General features: G+C 41.6%; 1 protein-coding gene across 1 annotated transcript in view; it reads right to left on the reverse strand.

Moving 5' to 3' along the window:
* rnf166 (ring finger protein 166) overlaps nt 1–10,372 on the reverse strand; it is a 36,108-nt gene extending 25,736 nt beyond the window's left edge. Inside the window, exon 1 of the mRNA XM_084322128.1 lies at nt 9,864–10,372. Coding sequence (XP_084178254.1) covers nt 9,864–10,063 — 200 coding nt within the window. The 5' untranslated portion in view covers nt 10,064–10,372. The remainder of the gene's footprint in view (nt 1–9,863) is intronic.
* Between the last annotated feature and the right edge of the window lie 417 nt (nt 10,373–10,789).

A 10,789-nucleotide genomic window follows, 5' to 3' on the forward strand; every position in this document is an offset into this window, starting at 1 on the left:
CCCCCCACCGCAGCCAACGGTAAAAAGACACACACAGTCCACACAGACAGCTCCGATCACGGTAGAAAGAAATATCAGATCAACGCAAGATTGGATATATAGAGTGAAGAGTCCTTACCTGGTATCTGATGTAATGCAAAAAAAATAATCCAATTATCTGATCACCATTCCAAATACTGCTCGTGGAGGTCGGTCTCACATTGTCCGGCATTGCATATGAAGGGGGGGGGGGGGGGGGGGGGGCAGCATGTAACGTTGTAAACGCTCGTCCTGCCGGAGTATTTAAACCCCGCCCGCACGGCTCGGCCCAGAAAAGAAAGACACCATTTCTAATAGAGTGCAATACCGGCTGGAAGGCATAGGCGGCGGTATTTGCCCTTTTGCGAGCTCAGACCCATTCTCAATGATAACATCAGGCTGGATGGATGAAACTGGGGGTGGACGGTATGGTCTAAAATTTATATCACGGTATAATTTGAAGCATAGACGGTAACGGTATATATCACGGTATCAGTGTTTCCGTTAGAATAATTTTTTTTGCCTGATAGGCAGGCTAAAGAATGACATCCTCAAGGCATGTAGATTTATAATATTTTAATATTAATATAATAATAAACTAGGCTACTTTTGCATATAAAGTCATTATATTCCTAATAAAATAAGTCCCGAGTCCGTGCTGCTCCCATTGCAAACAGCCGGGCTGGATGCTGGATTTTGCTAGAAGCATATGTAGCTGCAGAGCCGCAGAGCCAGCGGCGCTTTCAGGTCTGGTCACAGCTTTCAGCCGTTGGGTGGGGGGGGCGCTGTTGAGCGGACCTGACCTGAAAGCGCCGCTGGCTCTGCGGCTCTGCAGCTGCATGCTATTCGCAAATCCACTGCTGCCGCCGTCCTCCCGGCTCCCGCTGCAGCCGTCGTTATCATAACACTACACGCATATCATAATGTTTACAGCAAACTGTAGTTGATCACCAGGTATGTTTTATTAACGTAGAATAATTCATATAAGAAAAACGATAGGGACATCTCTTACCTTTCTCCACTGGTTAAAAATGCCAGGAACTGAAATTGAAACTTGCTGTGCGCCGCGGTGATATGTGTTTATTATGAAATGACAATTGTGTGTTGACACGCCCACTGCGCGAAGCCTCCTAAATAACTTTTTCCAGTTTGCACATATCTATTATCTATGACTAATTCTATCTATTTTTAGGGGCAAATGCGATTGAAATAGTCGCACTGTGGTTACATGACGTCATTGCTATTTTAGAGCTACTGTACTCTACCGGTTACACGGTATAGTCAAAATCCATACCGTAGAGCAAATTAATACCGTTTATACCGTATACCGTTTATACCGTCCACCCCTAGATGAAACATTTATGGATATAGCTAGGCCTGCCGCGATAAGCAATAAATCGATTAATTGCCGCGATAATTAAAATGAATGCAATGATTTTGACGGGCGCGATTAATTGCTATTTGCGCGTTTGTTTTAATGAGGCGGACCCAGTGCCCCTTGTCAGTCACTGTCCGTGTTGGGAGGCGGGCCGCAGGCTTTACTACAGAGCACAGCACAGGAGCTCCGTGGGGCTAACGTTACCCCTCATTGTGTCTATTCTACTAGCATTAACGTTACTCATACAAACAGAGTAAACACAGTTTTCAATCAATCAATCAATAACAACATTAACGAGACCCTCGTTGTGTCTATTCTGCTAACGTTACCTCTCATTGTGTCTATTCTACAAGCGTTAACGTTAGCTAGGCTGTCTATGCTAACGTTAACGTTAGCATTAGGCTAACAAGCTGTAACGTTACCAGTCGCGTCTATTTGCTAACGTTAGCATTAGGTAATAACCGGTTTAAAATGGATGGTGATTACCTCACGTTGTGTCTATTCTACTAGCATTAACGTTACTCATACAAACAATCAATAGCGAGTTATATTGATCACGCTATGCACGATAGCCATGCTAAAACGCTAGCACAACATTAGCACCTAACCTAACAACAAGCCTTAACAAGTCAGCGATCTTTTTGCGAGACTAAACTCTCCGCTCGGTGGCAAATTGTGTTGATGTCGGTTTTGTTTAATCAATAAATGAGGCAGAATACACAGTGACTGTATCCTTTGTTTATTGCACTTGTGCCTGCTGCAAACATAATGATTATGAAATCCTAGAGACGCGTCTCTATTCTGACCAATCAGTGGTCTGCAGTGTTTCACGTGACTTTTCTGGTACCCAAAGTACCTGATAATCACAACAATACTTCCGGTCCGGTCGGTGGGCTTCAAAATAAAAGTCTAAAACACAGGAAAAGACGGAGCGGTGGGCTTCAAAATAAAAGTTTTGGGGAATAAATTTCTCCAAAAAAAAAAATTCTCTAACCGGTCGCAATAATATCGCTTATCGCGATATTTTCGGGGGCAATTAATCGCCCAGCAAAATGTGTTATCGTGGCAGGCCTAGCATATAGCTAATAAAAGAAACAACGATTAAAACCAGAGTTTTCTCGTGATTGGCGCTGAGCGGTTGGCGAGTTAACCCGACTTTTCTCGTGACTGCCGCAGAATGAGTTAACACTTTGACTGCCGGGACACGTCTTTTCACGTCTTTGCTGGCCATGCTAAAGTTGCCGGGGGACGCTGTACAGCGTCCTTATATCAATATTTCAAAAATCTGCGATCGGATTCATATTCCCCCTCCGCTGGCCTGAGATCCACCAGCAGGACCCACTGAGCTCTCTGGCGGTTCAGGAGCGCCATCTGGTGGCCGATCGGCGCAATCGCCACACAGGATGTTGAATAGAGGTTGTCATGACGACCGTAGTACTTCCGGGCGCTCGCTATGGTTCATGGGACTCTGGCTCGTCACGCTACACGGTGATCGATTGGCAATAACTCGATAAACAACATGATTTGGACGTATATACCATTATACAAGCTGGAGATGGACCGGGTAAAAATATATCCCATAATGATAAAATTTCTACTCGACGATGATCGCCCAACGGCGCGCGGAGACTGGGGTGAGTTTTAGCGTGTAACGTTACCGTCTTAGATACTAACTGCTATTATCAACATTTGACCCACATTAGATGATTGGTATAACGCTGCCCACGGAATTATAAACGCCCCCTCGCCCATCCGGTCAACATCAGATGACGTGTAGTAACTTCTAGAAGTACGTCTAGTTGGAATTTTTTATATCGCGCTGATTGCCATCAAACTGTATTTCATCATCAATATAATGCATTTGGGGCTATATATCACGTTCTGGAGAAAGCTGCAGAAAGAGATGAAAACATACTTATACATTAGACCATACTTTACTATGAATATGTGAATGAAAAAGTTTAACGTTGCTACACAATGAACAATACATATAGGACTTTGAATGGGCCCTAATAATGGCAATGTAGCAATAGAATTTAAAAAGTTATAGCCCTGCAAAAAGGGGACTTTCTCCATAGACAAATAGCGCTGGCAATCTATGGTATATCATTAATTTAACCCAAGGCAACCAAAGTGTTAATATATTGAAAATATTTAAATGTTTGTGTTTTTTTTTCTTTACAATAATTTGTGATGCCATCACAAACACTGGCATTTAAAGGGTTACAATTCTAAAATGAATTGAATATTTTGTGGTTATGATCAGGGCTGAAGTTGAATAAAAGATTTATGAAAAGAAAAGTGGAAAATTATTTCAACATATAATATTTGTAATGTGGTGTTTTTGAAGAGGGCCATTTAGGCCTCCCCCCGCTGCAGTGCGGGAACCACTGTATAGGCTGTTGTGTTCAATGATACAAATAAAAGGCTGGGCTAATTATTGAAGCTTTACTGTAGCAGCTATGCATGTGTGACCGTGATTCATACATGTCAATGATCAGGGCACCACATTCACAGGGGCTCAGTGGCTCACACCCACCTGTGACAGCTCTGGTATCCAGAGCTTTAATCAATCATAGTCTAGTCTAAACTAGCCTCTTGTTCCAATCAAGAAAATCTGCATATAGTGATAAGCCTAGGGCAGCCTTCTTGACAGTATAGGAGCCATTCTTCTACATTAAAATGCCTACCTTGGGAGCCACAATTTATGAAAACCTGCACCTGCACTTACAAAAGAGAAAACTATTCCTAATTTTAGCACCAGGGCAGGGGTCGCATTCTAATGAATGAGAGAATGAGAGAGAGAGAGAGAGAGAGAGAGAGAGAGAGAGAGAGAATGAGAGAGAGAGAGAGAGAGAGAGAGAGAGAGAGAGAGAGAGAGAGAGAGAGAGAGAGAGAGAGAGAGAAAGAGAAATAGGGGCAGACAATCCAGACATCATTGTATTCATAATGGTGATTACATTTCGGAAAGATGCGTGTCCTGCTTTGGACAGCCTTATTTATAGCGGACACAGCTTCCGCCTGCTGCTCTGAGGACGGCAGAGTATCTAGAGGGCAGCCTGAATAGGCTCAGGAAATTACCATGTCACCAAATTATTGGCGAAAGAAAGTCACGGTTGACCATTTTGTTCACTGCCAAGTGGGGTTTATGTTCACAGATATTAAAACTAGGCTAGTGTTTCCATATGTGATCTGCGGTTGAACTTAATAATAAGGCAAATGATTTTCGGACTTTCACAATTAACAAAAACAAATAAAACAGGGCTGCATATCCCCTTACACCAGGTCTGCACCATTCTTACATTTTGATGGTAGTCTACCAACGAACACATTTCAAATAACAGAAAGTTGGCAAATGCAACAAAATTAGCTAGTTCATAATCACAACTTAATGAAGACAGCTGTTGAACAGAGAAAACCCAGTGGATTCTCCTCTACGGTGTAAAGACGACCATACAGGGAAAAAGGTGGATAAGGAACATCAGTGGAAATTGATTGATCATTAATTTATTATTATTATTACCTTTATTTAGCCAGATAAAACATTAACACTTTTGAGTGCCAACGATGAGATTTCTCATTAGTTCATGCCAACCGTTGAGTGCCAGAGAGACAAGAGATCTCGTTTTTGATCGTTATTTTTTTTATTATCGATTTCCATTCATTTTTCATCAATCTAGCCTCACGTTACCAGTGGGGATCTGTCTGAACTCGAACAGGGAAAATACTGCCCCCTATCGTCTCTCCGGATGGTACTGCACCCCTTTGGATTGGATTGAATGAAACGCATGGAGAAAAAAAGTCCTGCTTCCACATTTTACTTGTCAGACACGTAACCGGAGACGATCCAAGTAATCTCCCACCACCAGAACAGCAGAAAATGTGTTTCCAGTACCCAGCGTTGGATCAATAAACGCAATCGATATTTGGAATGGCGATCAGGAATTGGAATAATCTTTTTGGAGAACATCTGATCTGAGGTAAGGAATCTATTTTACCAGTCTTGGGATAATCAGAGCTATTTTCACCTATATATCAGTGTGTGCCATATGTGTGTATGTGTGTCTGTGTGTGTGTGCGATCAGGAAATAAGATAATCGATTTTTCAGCCCGCTTCTATAGCGTGCATAAGTACACATATACTATCGATAATCTAGCGTTTATTTGAAAACTATTCATAAATAGGCCGAAAAATGACAACGTGTTTTGTGTATTCCAGTGTATTCCAGTAAAGGGCGATTATCACAGAATCTTCTGAAATTTTCTGAAACTTTCAAGAAACAAGCGTTTTTCAAAATGGTATAAAACGGAAATGAACCGATTAAAAAACAATCCGTTTCGACAATGTTGACTGCAAACAAGTCATTGATAAGCGACGGCCATATTAGACACATAGCCATAATTTAAGATATAGTTTATGCGTTCGCAAATATGAGAGCTCTGTCATTAAAGTGGGTGGTGGCACGTAACAGGGTTCCGGGGCACCGGACCCGTGGCACTCAAAGTGTTAAGAACAGGTTTCTTATTTACAATTCCACCCCGGGTCTGCAGAGGGCTTTAGTCTGCATAATCTAATGGCATATGGTAGTGATACTTGACCCAAAATGGGTCACATGCCTCTTTCCTGTGGGTCACCATTGTACTAGTTTTATCTTTTAAAACCAAATTAATACTTTTTACAAGAAGATTATTAATGTTTAGTGTACTCGTCTCTAACCAGTGTACTTGCCTCTAACCATTCTATTTTGCCCATTTTAGGATATTGTCTGGTAAATGTTCTCAAAGTTGGGGCAGTCGGGTGGCGTAGCGGAGATTGCGCTCGTCACCAATGCAAGAGGCTGCGGTCTCGACTCCCGGAGTCAGCACTGCCTGCGGCTTGGGCCGATCGTCATACTAACTCGTTTGGCTGAGTTAGAAGGAAGAAAGTCGTGGGTGGTAATCTGGCGTTGTGGACAGCGACACCTACAGGTCAGGTCTGGGCGCCTGCTCAGCGAAAGGCAGGAAGTGGTGAAGGCAGCGTGACCCCCCACACGTTACACTTCACCAATGAGAGTCCTCGCTGCCAGGTGAAAAGAGAGCCGCTGGCTGTCTCCGCATGTGTCGGAGGAAGCATGTGGTAGACCTCAGGGTTCCCTTGTACCGACCAGTAGGGGGCACATGTGCACAACGACCAGGTAGAGGAGGGGGGGAATTGGCATAACGACTCAATTGGGATGGGAGGAAAAGCATAGAAAATCAGGCGGAGAAAAAGAGGATACAAAAATATATAATAATAATAATGTTCTCAAAGTTAACTTCCTCTCTTCTCTACTTGTCTTCACCCTGATCATGTGTCATTTCCTATGGCAAGTTTTTTTTATAACTTCAAGGCAAAATTATTTTCAACATGCATATTGCATATTGCATATTGATTCTCTGTCTCTCTGTCTCTCTCTCTCTCTCTTCCTAAATGGAACGCCTCTTGAAGAGCAAAAGACGACATTCATTAAATGAATGACTGGTTTATTATGATGGTCATGGTACTGAGGATAAACTGAAACTGTGGCGATAGATGCAGTTAAGATGTTAAATTAGGTGTGTATGAAAAAATATGAGCATATAGTATAGTGTGTGCAGTTAAGTATTTTCTTAGTTACAAAATCTCAAATAGTTGATTATTGTATATTGGAGCTTGTCTTGTGTGCGTGTGTGTGTGTGTGTGTGTATGAATGAATGACAACTTTATTTAACAGATTGCAGAATGGGTACAATACAGTACGGCTCAATACACACAATTGTTAAGGGGATGCAGACCAGAGAAGGACGTTTGTCTTGTTTACATCAGGGTCCCCCATTTTCATTTCATAGTGACATTTATGACATACACAACATACATGACACGTGTACTAGTCCATTGTCCAGTTTACCTGTAATGTCATGTTAGTATTATGTTGCACGCAGTGGAGGTTTCTCTATGACAACACGTGAAACACAAATTCACTCATAATTCATAATTATTATTAATTTACATATATATATATTTTTATTTATATATATATACAATTTTTATTTTTTTAATTATTATTATTTTATATTTTTTTATTAGAAAAGTTTCTCTGTAAAGAAAATGCCAGTGAATTTTTTTTCTTCTTCAAAAATGGCCAAAATTGACAGCTCTGAGCAGGCCTGCACTGCAGTAATGACTGCAGTAATATTCGTGCAGAATACTTCACAGGTTGACCCAATGTTAAATAATAAATAGCAGCCAATCAAAATAGGCTATTAACTTCATCTAAGCACGGTCTGTGCAGTTAAACTCTTGCCATTTAATGGAGGATTGAATGATTGACAGCCCTTGACATCCAATACACAGAGGTTGAATATGATTGGCAGCCTTGCAAATCCAATCAGAGATTGCTGCATTGCAAAGTCAAAACGGGTCCAGCTGCAGGTACGGAGGATAGGTTTAGCTCGGGCCAATCTCAAGTTTCTCAAGTTTCTTTATTAGTTGTCATACAGAAGTAGGGCTGCAACGATTAGTCGACATAATCGACGATGTCGATTATAAAAAATCGTTGACGAGAAATTGTTGCGTCGATTAGTCATTTTTTTTTATTTTTTTTTGTGCACTACCTATCTTTATGAGAGTGGCTTCTCAGGGTTCCAGACAACATCATAACATGATGATCCCATAGCAAATTTTGGACATTGAAAACATTGTTCCCCTGCAGGAGATGATGATCAGACTAGACACACAATACATTACACACGCACTCCTCTCACTCACACACAGCGATCAGAGTAAGACACACACATACACACTCCTCTCACTCACACACAGCGATCAGAGTAAGACACACACACATACACACTCCTCTCACTCACACACAGCGATCAGAGTAAGACACACACACATTCACACTCCTCTCTCTCACACACAGCAATCAGAGTAAGACACACACACATTCACACTCCTCTCACACACACACAGCGATCAGAGTAAGACACACACACATACACAAATTACACAGTACACACCTCTCACTCACACAGCGATCAGAGTAAGACACACACATACACACACGGACTCCTCTCACACACAGCAAACAAAAGACCTAGAAGTCTGTCTGATCTGACTCATCCCCCTCTCCCCTTACAGCTGTTCCACGTCACCCTCCTGGTCCTGGACCAAGTTACAGCCCCATCAGCCGCGGTGCTGGGGGCAGATACTGCTAGTTATTTTTCTTTTTTATTATTATTTTTTTAGTTATTTAAAGTACACTTCCACTTTAATTTGTATTATTTAATTTATTTATCTTGTTATGAGTGATTGCTGTATTGTTCTTCAAATACATTTTCATTTAAAGTGGCTTAAGATCCAAATTCAAATGTTTCATGAGTCATTATTTTAATTTGCTATGGGATCATCATGTTATGATGTTGTTGTTTGGTCCTGACAAGAGTCTCAAAGTCTGGGGTGATGGTAGACAAGCAACTCTGAGGCCATGCTCAATGTCCAATCTGTTCCTCTGCTCTGTCTTCAGCTGGCCCAGAGCTGAGAAGCCACTTTCACAAAGATAGGTAGTTTAAAAAAAAAATAAAAAAAAAATCATCCTTTTTTTATTTACATAATTGGTTTTCGATTAGTCGACTAATCGAAAAAATAATCGACAGATTAGTCGACTACCAAATTAGTCATTAGTTGCAGCCCTATACAGAAGTACAGAATACTTTTATACAAAATGTAACATAAAAAAGCATTTTGATCTGGATCAGAAAAAACGTTGTGGATGAGTCTGTGGCTTCCTTGTCACCTTCACCTAATATGTTTTGATCTGGTCAGGTGCGCTGTCACCTAAAATGTTTTGATCTGATCAGGTGCGCTGTCACCTAATATGTTTTGATCTGGTCAGGTGCGCTGTCACCTAATATGATTTCATCTGGTCAGGTGCGCTGTCACCTAATATGATTTCATCTGGTCAGGTGTGCTGTCACCTAATATGATTTCATCTGGTCAGGTGCGCTGTCACCTAATGTTAATATGTTTTCATCTGTGTCCATGACCACTGACACACAGTGGGGGATGTTTTAAAAATATTATTTAATATATAATATAATATAATAATTTGTGCTTCACCTAAAAATTTGGTCAGCAGCCTCCACTGGTTGCACGGTCACACACAATGTAGGTTTTTTGTGGACCCCGTGAAAAATTGCTACTGCAATGCTGTAGCTAATTGTGGATCATAATAAACTAAACTAAACAAGGAAATATAAAGCATTGTCTCCTAAGAAAAAGTGAGCCAGTGAGTGTGTCACATCTCAAATCTCTGCACACAAAAAAACAATAACGATCCAATAAACCCGGACTGTATGTCCCGTCAACTAATGTCACGTGTTGTGTTGTTTTGTCGAGCAAAACAGCTGAAACGTTACATCATGATCTGAAAACACTTAACACCACCAGTAAATAACAATATCAACGTACGTGTGGGAACAGCTGGCGATACTGACGGGTTTGTGATAGACCTCCAAGCAGATGGAACAGGAGAATTGACTCTCAACGCTGCTTTCAGCCTGGGCTGCAGACGATGCTGCTGCTGCCCCGTTGTTTGCAGCAGGCGGCGGCGGGTGCCTGAGCTGCTGGGCGCTGCTCGCCGAGACCAGGCTCCGGAACATCGCCATCATGAAGCGCTCGCAGCGGCAGGACGGTCTGCTTTTTTCTCCAACAACAACAGCGAGCTTGCCAAGAAGAGAGGAAGCTATCTACCTATTTAGCCCGCCGCTACCTAGATATATAACTAGTACATTATGTGTGTACAGTAGTCTAGTGAATACCCGTCCCATAGACATGGTTGTCTTGTTGTTGTTGAAGAGTAAAATTAAAATATATCTGTCAGAACATCTGCATCCCCGTGTGAGGGGCGGGCGGCGCGACGGAGAAGTAAACATTGGAAATAGTGCTCGTTGGCGAAAGGAATACTGGCAAGCTGCTCTGCGAAGCTGATCTGTAAAGTATACATAGGCCACCGCTAAACATGTTTAGTCCATTCTGGCAGTTTATAAATTAGTGCTTTTGCGCAGAGTTCAGTCGACACACCTGCGAACAAACGTGAGAACTACGTCAAACACGATTTGCTTTCTGGGTACTGAAGTCCTATAGACCCTACAATTTAACAATTCAAGATTGTTTTAAACTACAAATCCCAGAGGCCGATGGAGCGATGGTTTTTATTTTATTTTATTATGTTTACTTGCACCAAATATGCCTATTTTGTTTTTAGATAATGGCCCCTGCCAATACTATTCATGATTTCCACAAAAAATTACTGCTAAATATTCAAATTCAACTTGGGAAAAATATGCAGAGCATGTTGCCCATAGATATATATATCTATGATGTTGCCCACCGAC

The sequence above is a fragment of the Notolepis coatsorum genome, assembly GCF_963971535.1.
Source record: "Notolepis coatsorum genome assembly, chromosome: 9".
Lineage (NCBI taxonomy): Eukaryota > Metazoa > Chordata > Actinopteri > Aulopiformes > Paralepididae > Notolepis > Notolepis coatsorum.